The sequence below is a fragment of the Oncorhynchus tshawytscha genome, linkage group LG06 (genome assembly GCF_018296145.1).
Source record: "Oncorhynchus tshawytscha isolate Ot180627B linkage group LG06, Otsh_v2.0, whole genome shotgun sequence".
NCBI classification, from domain to species: domain Eukaryota; kingdom Metazoa; phylum Chordata; class Actinopteri; order Salmoniformes; family Salmonidae; genus Oncorhynchus; species Oncorhynchus tshawytscha.
Genome location: NC_056434.1, coordinates 1,805,291 through 1,817,377, shown reverse-complemented (window position 1 = coordinate 1,817,377; position 12,087 = coordinate 1,805,291). Strand labels below are relative to the sequence as shown.

Genomic DNA, 12,087 nt, shown 5'->3' with positions numbered 1-12,087 from the left:
GTATATATTCTAGGTCCTTGTTACAGGCTGTTATGTATATATTCTAGGTCCATGTTACAGGCTGTTATGTATATATTCTATGTCCTTGTTACAGGCTGTTATGTATATATTCTAGGTCCATGTTTGTGGCCTTGTTACAGGCTATTATGTATATATTCTATGTCCATGTTTGTTGATTGAGTTCAAACACTGTTTCCCATGCTTGTTCAATGAACATTAAACAGTTAATGAATATGCACCTGTGGAACGGTCGTTAAGACACTGACAGCTTACAGACGGTAGGCAATTAGGGTCACAGTTATGAAAACTTAGGACACTAAAGAGGCCTTTCTGCTGACTCTGAAAAACACCAAAAGAAAGATTCCCAGGGTCCCTGCTCATCTGTGTGAACGTGTCTTAGGCATGCTGCAAGGAGGCATGAGGACTGCAGAAGTGGCCAGGGCAATAAATTGCAATGTCCGTACTGTGAGACGCCTAAGACAGCACTACAGGGAGACAGGACGGACAGCTGATCGCCCTTGCACTGGCAGACCACGTGTAACAACACCTGCACAGGATTGGTACATCCAAACATCACATCTGCGGGACAGGTACAAGATGGCAACAACAACTGCCCGAGTTACACCAGGAACGCACAATCCCTCCATCAGTGCTCAGACTGTCCGCAATAGTCAGAGAGGCTGGACTGATGGCTTGTAGGCCTGTTGTATAAGGCAGGTCCTCACCAGACATCACTGGCAACAACGTTGCATATGGGCACAAACCCACCGTCGCTGGACCAGACAGGACTGGCAAAAAAGTGCTCTTCACTGACGAGTCGCGGTTTTGTCTCACCAGGGGTGATGGTCGGATTCGCGTTTATCGTCGATGGAATGAGCTTTACACTGAGGCCTGTACTCTGAAGCGGGATCGATTTGGAGGTGAAGGGTCCGTCATGGTCTGGGGCGGTGTGTCACAGCATCATCGGACTGAGCTCGTTGTCATTGCAGGAAATCTCAACGCTGTGTGTTACAGGGAAGAAATCCTCCTCCCTCATGTGGTACACTTCCTGCAGGCTCATGTTACTTTTGATTTTGACCCCCCCATTGTTCAGGGACAAAATCAATCACAATCACTTGCTCAGTTTAGGTCTCAGTTATTTGAAAGGCAGTTAAGAACATTCTTATTTTCAATGATGGCCTAGAAACAGTGTGTTAACTGCCTTGTTCAGGGGCAGAACGACAGATTTGAACCTTGTCTGCTTGGGGATTTGAACTTGTAACCTTTCGGTTCCTAGCCCAACGCTCTAACCACTAGGCTACCCTGCATCTGTTGTTGGATCTTGTCATGTTCATAGAAATATTTACACCTGTTAAGTTTGCTGAAAATAAGCGCAGTTTTTTTGTTTGTTGCTGAGTTTAATAACATCCCGTATGTTGGAACTCTTTCAAAAACAGGAGTCCGTTTTGTAGAGGACATCCTCTACGTGCCAATAGATTTCCACAGGACTGTTTGACTTAAACCCATTCACCTCTTTGGGGAACGTAGTTTACCTCACAGCGGTACTATATTGCGATTACGTACCGATAGCAGAGAACAGGCACATGACCAATAGGATGATGACACACCAGCCCACGTCCACGTTCATCTGTTTCTCCAGTTTACTGCGTTTGTAGCGGGGGCCATTGTTGTTCAGCATGGCTTTAGTCTCATGACCTACAACACAACTGGCTGTTAACATACAGTTCATACAGGACAGGGCTAGAATCCACAAAGCAGCTCAGAGTAGGTGCTGGTCTCAGATCAGTTTTCCTTCTAGATCATAATGAATAGGATCATATGGACAGATCTTAGATCAGTTTTCCTTCTAGAGCATAATAAATAGGATTATATGGACAGATCTTAGATCAGTTTTCCTTCTAGATCATAATGAATAGGATTATAGGGACAGATCTCAGATCAGCACTCCGCCTCAGACACTATGGATATGGAGCCAGACAGGGTGTGAAACAGAGGATCCTCCTCTCCTTGCTCGCTTCTAAACCCCATTGGAGGAGATGATTGGTTAAGGTCGCGCCTCTCTAACCTTTTCCTCCAATACGTTTTGAGAAGGAGGTGAGAGGATGAGAGGAACTGAGGAAAGATTCATTTGAGAGAGAGCCAGGGTGTATAGCGGGCTGCCTTACCTCCTTGACCGTGTCCTCCAATGCATTGTGATTGGGAGGTAAGGAGGTAAGGAAAGAGCCGGGGTGTTTACCTGCATAGATGACGATCCCCACACACTCCTCTGTATTGCGGATGGTACAGCCCCTCAGCAGCAAGTTGTCTTTGTACAGGCCATCTCTCCTTCCACTGCGATGGGTACTGATCACAGAAGAGATACAGAGCATTCAATATCACTGGATACAACACTCCTTCCGTGGCCTCCAACTGCTCTTAAACGCTAGTAAATCCAAATGCATGCTTTTCAACCGTTCGCTGCCTGCACCCGCACGCCTGACCAGCATCACCACCCTGGATGATTCTGACCTTGAATATTTGGACGTCTATAAGTACCTGGGTGTCTGGCTAGACTGTAAACTCTCCTTCCAGACTCATATCAAACATCTCCAATCTAAAATCAAATCTAGAGTCGGCTTTCTATTCCGCAACAAAGCCTCCTTCACTCACGCTGCCAAACTTACCCTAGTAAAACTGACTATCCTACCGATCCTCGACTTCGGCGATGTTATCTACAAAATTGCTTCCAACACTCTACTCAGCAAACTGGATGCAGTTTATCACAGTGCCATCCGTTTTGTCACTAAAGCACCTTATACCACCCACCACTGTGACTTGTATGCTCTAGTCGGCTGGCCCTCGCTACATATTCGTCGCCAGACCCACTGGCTCCAGGTCATCTACAAGTCCATGCTAGGTAAAGCTCCGCCTTATCTCAGTTCACTGGTCACGATGGCAACACCCATCCGTAGCACGCGCTCCAGCAGGTGTATCTCACTGATCATCCCTAAAGCCAACACCTCATTTGGCCACTTTTCGTTCCAGTTCTCTGCTGCCTGTGACTGGAACGAATTGCAAAAATCGCTGAAGTTGGAGACTTTTATCTCCCTCACCAACTTCAAACATCTGCTATCTGGGCAGCTAACTGATCGCTGCAGCTGTACATAGTCTATCGGTAAATAGCCCACCCATTTTTACCTACCTCATCCCCATACTGTTTTTATTTATTTACTTTTCTGCTCTTTTGCACACCAATATCTCTACCTGTACATGACCATCTGATCATTTATCACTCCAGTTAATCTGCAAAATTGTAATTATTCATCTACCTCCTCATGCCTTTTGCACACAATGTATATAGACTCCCCTTTGTTTCTCTACTGTGTTATTGACTTGTTAATTGTTTACTCCATGTGTAACTCTGTGTTGTCTGTTCACACTGCTATGCTTTATCTTGGCCAGGTCGCAGTTGCAAATGAGAACTTGTTCTCAACTAGCCTACCTGGTTAAATAAAGGTGAAATAAAAAAAATAGGAGACACAAAATGTACATATGATCAATTCATCTAGAATAATCTGCATATTATAAAAAGACCTTTGACTGCAAAGGTACTGTCAACACGTAACATTCAAATCAACTCAGACCACCTGTGTGTGTGTGTGTGTGTGTGTGTGTGTGTGTGTGTGTGTGTGTGTGTGTGTGTGTGTGTGTGTGTGTGCACTGCAGCTCAATAGATCTTCATGCTGCAATGCATTGTGGTCTTTCCTTAGAAGGCACTTAACACTGTAGAGACTGTAGTAGTCAGTAACTCTATAGAGACTGTAGTAGTCAGTAACACTATAGAGGCTGTAGTAGTCAGTAACACTATAGAGGCTGTAGTAGTCAGTAACACTATAGAGGCTGTAGTAGTCAGTAACACTATAGAGGCTGTAGTAGTCAATAACACTCTATAGAGGCTGTAGTAGTCAGTAACACTCTATAGAGGCTGTAGTAGTCAGTAACACTATTCTCTACAGTAACTCTATAGAGGCTGTAGTAGTCTATCACTATAGAGATGTAGTAGTCAGTAACACTATAGAGGCTGTCGTAGTCTATCACTATAGAGGCTGTCGTAGTCTATCACTATAGAGGCTGAAGTAGTCTATCACTATAGAGGCTGAAGTAGTCAGTAACACTATAGAGGCTGTAGTAGTCAGTAACTCTATAAAGGCTGTTGTAGCCTATCACTATAGAGGCTGTAGTAGTCAGTAACACTATGGAGGGTGTAGTAGTCAGTAACTCTATAGAGACTGTCGTAGCCTATCACTATAGAGGCTGTAGTAGTCAGTAACACTATGGAGGCTGTAGTAGTCAGTAACTCTATAGAGGCGGCCGTAGCCTATCACTATAGAGGCTGTAGTAGTCAGTAACACTATGGAGGGTGTAAGGGTCAGTAACAGTATAGAGGCTGTAGTAGTCAGTAACACTATAGAGGCTGTCCTAGCCTATCACTATAGAGGCTGTAGTAGTCAGTAACTCTATAGAGGCTGTCCTAGCCTATCACTATAGAGGCTGTAGTAGTCAGTAACACTTCTCTACAGTAACACATATCCCTCTACCTTACTAAGACTCTATCCCTCTGATATACCTTACTAAGACTATCTGTCCCTCTGATATACCTTACTAAGACTCTCTATCCCTCTGATATACCTTACTAAGACTCTCTATCCCTCTGATATACCTTACTAAGACTCTATATCCCTCTGATATACCTTACTAAGACTCTCCGTCCCTTTGATATACCTTACTAAGACTCTCTGTCCCTCTGATATACCTTACTAAGACTATCCCTTTGATATACCTTACTAAGACTCTCTATCCCTCTGATATACCTTACTAAGACTATATCCCTCTACCTTACTAAGACTATCCCTCTACCTTACTAAGACTATAACCATCTCATATACTTTACTAAGACTGGGCGGTATACCGGGGTATTTGGAAATAGCCACAGGATCGATTTTCAATATTGTAAATACCGTTTGGACTATTTGAAGTTTTTTTATAATACATTTTAATATTTGTAGCTACTTAATTAAGTAAATACCTGCAGTCAACTTGTGCTATGCCTTAGAAGATCAAGCATATCACGTTCATTTCACTGGTCACCATGTTTGTTATTATGAAGTTTAGCGGTAATCCCCAGTCACGTGGAGTTTGTTTACATGCAAACAACGGCAAGTGACTGGAGCTTTGTGATTCAACCACTATCGTGCAGCATGCGCCAGGGGATCCAGTTACAGTATGGAATTCACAACTACATTTTTTGCCAGCTAGATATCTTAGACTATTATGTTAACAGTCTAAAATGTGCTATATGCTCTGCAGTTGTGCATTTGGTTTGCTAATTTATTAGTTTGTTGGCTATCTAGCTATGTGGTTAGCTTCTTTCAAAATCAAGCTTCGCTTGGTAACAGCAGAGAATCCCCTCCTGGATCAACAGCCTTGCTGGCGAGTATTTGTTTTGTGCAGCAAACTGTATGTGTAGCATTGTTAAGTTACTTGTATAGTTTAGCTCAGAGACTGTAGAAAATTATTTGCAATGCGCTCGTTAGCACTCTCTATGGGATTTTACTTGAACTTGTTAGCATTGCTAACCATCAGATTACAGAGCCTCAGTGGGGTGTTCAGTGCCGGTATTACCGAATATCCCGGTATGGCACAAGGTCGGTATGAAACAACCACGATATTGTAGTAGTGACTTCTATGGTAGTGAAGCCCTCAGTCATCAGGATATTCATCCCATTACCACCATCCCCGATCCTTACATCCCACCTCAAGATATAACTTTAAAAGCTTATCAGAAATCTAGGGAAAGTCATCTAGGGAAAGTCATGGTACGGGACTGGATCTTGGTACGGGACTGGATCTTTGGGCACGGGACTGGATCTTTGGGCACGGGCCTGGATCTTTGGGTACGGCCTGGATCTTGGTACGGGACTGGATCTTGGTACGGGACTGGATCATTGAGTACGTCCCAAATGGCACACTATTTCCTCTATACTGCACTACCGGTCCTGGTCAAAAGCAGTGCACTATGGGACACAGTCTTAACCAACCAACCTTATTACAGGAGCTGAGTCACTGGCGTAATGGGGCTCTCTCATACCGTCCCTGGGAGGGGTGCGTCACTTGAGTGGGTTGAGTCACTGATGTGATCTTCCTGTCTGGGTTGCCGCCCCCCGTTGGATTGTGCCGTGGCGGAGATCTTTGTGGGCTATACTCGGCCTTGTCTCAGGATGGTAAGTTGGTGGTTGAAGATATCCCTCTAGTGGTGTGCTTTGGCAAAGTGGGTGGGGTTATATCCTTCCTGTTTAGCCCTGTCCGGGGGTGTCCTCGGATGGGGCCACAGTGTCTCCTGACCCCTCCTGTCTCAGCCTCCAGTATTTATGTTGCAGTAGTGTATGTGTTGGGGGGCTAGGGTCAGTTTGTTATATCTGGAGTACTTCTCCTGTCCTATTCGGTGTCCTGTGTGAATTTAAGTGTGCCCTCTCTAATTCTCTCTCTAATTCTCTCTTTATGCCTCAGGAAAACCTGACATGATGACTCCTTGCTGTCCCCAGTCCACCTGGCCGTGCTGCTGCTCCAGTTTCAACTGTTCTGCCTTATTATTATTCGACCATGCTGGTCATTTATGAACATTTGAACATCTTGGCCATGTTCTGTTATAATCTCTACCTGGCACAGCCAGAAGAGGACTGGCCACCCCACATAGCCTGGTTCCTCTCTAGGTTTCTTCCAAGGTTTTGGCCTTTCTAGGGAGTTTTTCCTAGCTACGGTGCTTCTACACCTGCATTGCTTGCTGTTTGTGGTTTTAGGCTGGGTTTCTGTACAGCACTTTGAGATATCAGCTGATGTACGAAGGGCTATATAAATAAATTTGATTTGATGACAGAGGAGGTGGTTAGTCTCAGAGATTTAAAACACTGTTCAGTCTCCGGGTAAGCTGCTGCTTCTCAAATGCTAATTGAGCATGTAGTGTGGTGTGTGTTTCTCCCCCGTAGTGACACTACAGCCTCCTGCCTGCCTCCACCACTCCAGCCTGTGTCCACCACTACAGCCTGACTGCCTGCCTCCACCACTACAGCCTGACTGCCTGCCTCCACCACCACTACAGCCTGCCTGCCTGCCTCCAACACTACAGCCTGACTGCCTGCCTCCACCACTACAGCCTGTGCCTGCCTCCACCACCTACAGCCTGACTGCCTGCCTCCACCACTACAGCCTGACTGCCTGCCTCCACCACTACAGCCTGACTGCCTGCCTCCACCACAGCCTCCTGCCTGCCTCCACCACTCCAGCCTGCCTGCAACACTCCAGCCTGCCTGCCTGCCTGCCTCCACCACCACCACAGCCTGCCTGCCTGCCTCCAACACTACAGCCTGCCTCCAACACCACAGCCTGCCTCCAACACTCCAGCCTGCCTGCAACACACTCCAGCCTGCCCGGATCCAACACCTGCCTGCAGCCTGCCTGCCTGCCTCCAACACTACAGCCTGCCTGCCTCCAACACTACAGCCTGCCTCCACCACTACAGCCTGACTGCCTGCCTCCACCACTACAGCCTGCCTCCAACACTCCAACCTGCCCGCCTCCAACACTCCAGCCTGCCTGCCTCCACCACTACAGCCTGACTGCCTGCCTCCACCACTACAGCCTGACTGCCTGCCTCCACCACTACTACAGCCTGCCTGCCTGCCTCCACCACTACAGCCTGCCTGCCTCCACCACCACAGCCTAATTGCCTGCCTCCAACACTACAGCCTGCCTCCAACACCACAGCCTGCCTCCAACACTCCAACCTGCCCGCCTCCAACACTCCAGCCTGCCTGCCTCCACCACTACAGCCTGACTGCCTGCCTCCAACACTAAAGCCTGCCTGCCTTCCTGACTGCCTCCAACACTACAGCCTGCCTGCCTGCCTGCCTGCCTCCACTACAGCCTGCCTGCCTGCCTCCCCCACTACAGCCTGCCTGCCTGCCTCCAACACTCCAGCCTGCCTGCCTCCCTCCAACACTCCAGCCTGCCTGCCTGCCTCCACCACTACAGCCTGCCTGCCTGCCTCCACCACTACAGCCTGCCTGCCTGCCTCCAACACTACAGCCTGCCTCCAACACTACAGCCTGACTGCCTGCCTCCACCACTACAGCCTGACTGCCTGCCTCCAACACTACAGCCTGCCTGCCTGCCTCCAACACTACAGCCTGCCTGCCTGCCTCCGACACTAGCAGCCTGCCTGCCTGCCTCCAACACCTCCACAGCCTGCCTGCCTGCCTCCAACACTACAGCCTGCCTGCAACACTACAGCCTGCCTGCCTCCAACACTACAGCCTGCCTCCACCACTACAGCCTGACTGCCTGCCTCCACCACTACAGCCTGACTGCCTGCCTCCACCACTACAGCCTGACTGCCTGCCTCCACCACTACAGCCTGCCTGCCTGCCTGCCTCCACCACTACAGCCTGCCTGCCTCCACCACCACAGCCTAATTGCCTGCCTCCAACACTACAGCCTGCCTCCAACACCACAGCCTGCCTCCAACACTCCAGCCTGCCCGCCTCCAACACTCCAGCCTGCCCCTGCCTCCAACACTCCAGCCTGCCCCTGCCTCCAACACTACAGCCTGACTGCCTCCATCACTACAGCCTCCTGCCTGCCTCCACCACTCCAGCCTGCCTGCAACACTCCAGCCTGCCTGCCTGCCTGCCTCCACCACTACAGCCTGCCTGCCTCCACCACCACATCCTGCCTGCCTGCCTCCAACACTACAGCCTGCCTCCAACACCACAGCCTGCCTTCAACACTCCAGCCTGCCTGCCTCCAACACTACAGCCTGCCTCCACCACTACAGCCTGACTGCCTGCCTCCACCACTACAGCCTGACTGCCTGCCTCCACCACTACAGCCTCCTGCCTGCCTCCATCACTACAGCCTCCTGCCTGCCTCCACCACTCCAGCCTGCCTGCAACACTCCAGCCTGCCTGCCTGCCTGCCTCCACCACTACAGCCTGCCTGCCTCCACCACCACAGCCTGCCTGCCTGCCTCCAACACTACAGCCTGCCTCAAACACCACAGCCTGCCTCCAACACTACAGCCTGACTGCATGCCTCCACCACTACAGCCTGACTGCCTGCCTCCATCACTACAGCCTCCTGCCTGCCTCCACCACTCCAGCCTGCCTGCCTCCAGCCTCCAGCCTGCCTGCCTGCCTGCCTGCCTGCCTCCACCACTACAGCCTGCCTGCCTCCACCACCACAGCCTGCCTGCCTGCCTCCAACACTACAGCCTGCCTCCAACACCACAGCCTGCCTCCAACACTCCAGCCTGCCTGCAACACTCCAGCCTGCCCGGATCCAACACTACAGCCTGCCTGCCTGCCTCCAACACTACAGCCTGCCTGCCTCCAACACTACAGCCTGCCTCCACCACTACAGCCTGACTGCCTGCCTCCACCACTACAGCCTGACTGCCTGCCTCCACCACTACAGCCTGCCTGCCTCCACTCACCTACAGCCTCCTGCCTGCCTCCATCACTAGCAGCCTCCTCCATCACTACAGCCTGCCTGCCTCCATCACTACAGCCTCCTGCCTGCCTCCACCACTCCAGCCTGCCTGCCTGCCTGCCTCCACCACTACAGCCTGCCTGCCTCCACCACCACAGCCTACTATTGCCTGCCTCCAACACTACAGCCTGCCTCCAACACCACAGCCTGCCAGCCTGCCTGCCTCCTCCACTACACTCCAGCCTGCCCGCCTCCAACACTCCAGCCTGCCCGCCTCCAACACTCCAGCCTGCCCGCCTCCAACACTACAGCCTGCCCGCCTCCAACACTGCCTCAGCCTGACTGCCTGCCTCCAACACTACAGCCTGACTGACTCCATCACTACAGCCTCCTGCCTGCCTCCACCACTCCAGCCTGCCTGCAACACTCCAGCCTGCCTGCCTGCCTGCCTCCACCACTACAGCCTGACTGCCTGCCTCCACCACTACAGCCTGACTGCCTGCCTCCACCACTACAGCCTGACTGCCTCCATCACTACAGCCTGACTGCCTCCATCACTACAGCCTCCTGCCTGCCTCCATCACTACAGCCTCCTGCCTGCCTCCACCACTCCAGCCTGCCTGCAACACTCCAGCCTGCCTGCCTGCCTCCACCACTACAGCCTGCCTGCCTCCACCACCACAGCCTGCCTGCCTGCCTCCAACACTACAGCCTGCCTCCAACACCTGCCTGCCTGCACAGCCTGCCTCCAACACTCCAGCCTGCCTGCAACACTCCAGCCTGCCCGCATCCAACACTACAGCCTGCCCTGCCTGCCTCCAACACTACAGCCTGCCTGCCTGCCTGCCTGCCTGCCTCCACTACAGCCTGCCTGCCTGCCTCCCCCACCCTGCCTGCCTGCCTGCCTCCAACACTCCAGCCTGCCTGCCTGCCTGCCTGCCTCCAACACCTGACCTGCCTCCACCACTACCTGCCTGCCTGCCTCCAACACTACAGCCAGCCTGCCTGCCTGCCTCCAACACTACAGCCAGCCTGCCTGCCTGCCTCCAACACTACAGCCAGCCTGCCTGCCTGCCTCCAACACTACAGCCTGCCTGCCTCCAACACTACAGCCTGCCTGCCTCCTGCCTCCTGCCTGCCTCCAACACTACAGCCAGCCTGCCTGCCTGCCTCCAACACTACAGCCAGCCTGCCTGCCTGCCTCCAACACTACAGCCAGCCTGCCTGCCTGCCTCCAACACTACAGCCAGCCTGCCTGCCTGCCTCCAACACTACAGCCAGCCTGCCTGCCTGCCTCCAACACTACAGCCAGCCTGCCTGCCTGCCTCCAACACTACAGCCAGCCTGCCTCCAACACTACAGCCAGCCTGCCTGCCTGCCTCCAACACTACAGCCAGCCTGCCTGCCTGCCTCCAACACTACAGCCAGCCTGCCTGCCTCCTCCAACACTACAGCCTGCCTGCCTGCCACTCAGCCTGCCTACAGCCTGCCTGCCTGCCTCCACCACTACAGCCTGCCTGTCTCACACCACCACAGCCTGCCTGCCTGCCTCCAACACTACAGCCTGCCTCCAACACCACAGCCTGCCTCCAACACTCCAGCCTGCCTGCAACACTCCAGCCTGCCCGCATCCAACACTACAGCCTGCCTGCCTGCCTCCAACACTACAGCCTGCCTGCCTGCCTGCCTGCCTCCACTACAGCCTGCCTGCCTGCCTCCCCCACTACTACAGCCTGCCTGCCTGCCTGCCTCCAACACTCCAGCCAGCCTGCCTGCCTGCCTCCAACACTCCAGCCTGCCTGCCTGCCTGCCTCCAACACTACAGCCACCTGCCTGCCTGCCTGCCTGCCAACACTACAGCCAGCCTGCCTGCCTGCCTCCAACACTACAGCCAGCCTGCCTCCAACACTACAGCCAGCCTGCCTGCCTGCCTCCAACACTACAGCCAGCCTGCCTGCCTGCCTCCAACACTACAGCCAGCCTGCCTGCCTGCACACTACCAGCCTGCAACACTACAGCCTGCCTGCCTCCAACACTGCCTGCCTGCCTGCCTCCACACTACAGCCAGCCTGCCTGCCTGCCTCCAACACTACAGCCAACACTCAGCCTGCCTGCCTCCAACACAGCCTGCCCTGCCTCCACCACTACAGCCTGACAGCCAGCCTGCCTGCCTGCCTCCAACACTACAGCCAGCCTGCCTGCCTGCCTCCCTCCAACTCCAGCCTGCCTGCATCCAGCCAGCCTGCCTGCCTGCCCTGCCAACACTACAGCCAGCCTGCCTGCCTGCCTCCCAACACTGCCTGCCTCCACACTCCAGCCTGCCTGCCTGCCTCCAACACTACAGCCAGCCTGCCTGCCTGCCTCCAACACTACAGCCAGCCTGCCTGCCTGCCTCCTGCCTCCAACACTACAGCCAGCCTGCCTGCCTGCCTCCAACACTACAGCCAGCCTGCCTGCCTCCACACACTACAGCCTGCCTCCTCCAACACTACAGCCTGCCTGCCTGCCTGCCTCCAACACTACAGCCTGCCTGCCTCCACACCAGCCTGCCTGCCTGCCTCAGCC

At 52.8% G+C, this 12,087-nt stretch overlaps 1 protein-coding gene across 1 annotated transcript in view; it reads right to left on the bottom strand.

Moving 5' to 3' along the window:
- The window catches only part of atp10a (ATPase phospholipid transporting 10A), a 135,711-nt gene that overhangs the window by 78,987 nt on the left and 44,637 nt on the right, over positions 1-12,087 (bottom strand). Inside the window, exons 4-5 of the mRNA XM_042322815.1 lie at positions 2,237-2,343; positions 1,564-1,695 (exon numbers count right to left, since the gene is read on the bottom strand). Of these exons, the coding sequence (XP_042178749.1) occupies positions 1,564-1,695; positions 2,237-2,343 (239 nt within the window). The remainder of the gene's footprint in view (positions 1-1,563; positions 1,696-2,236; positions 2,344-12,087) is intronic.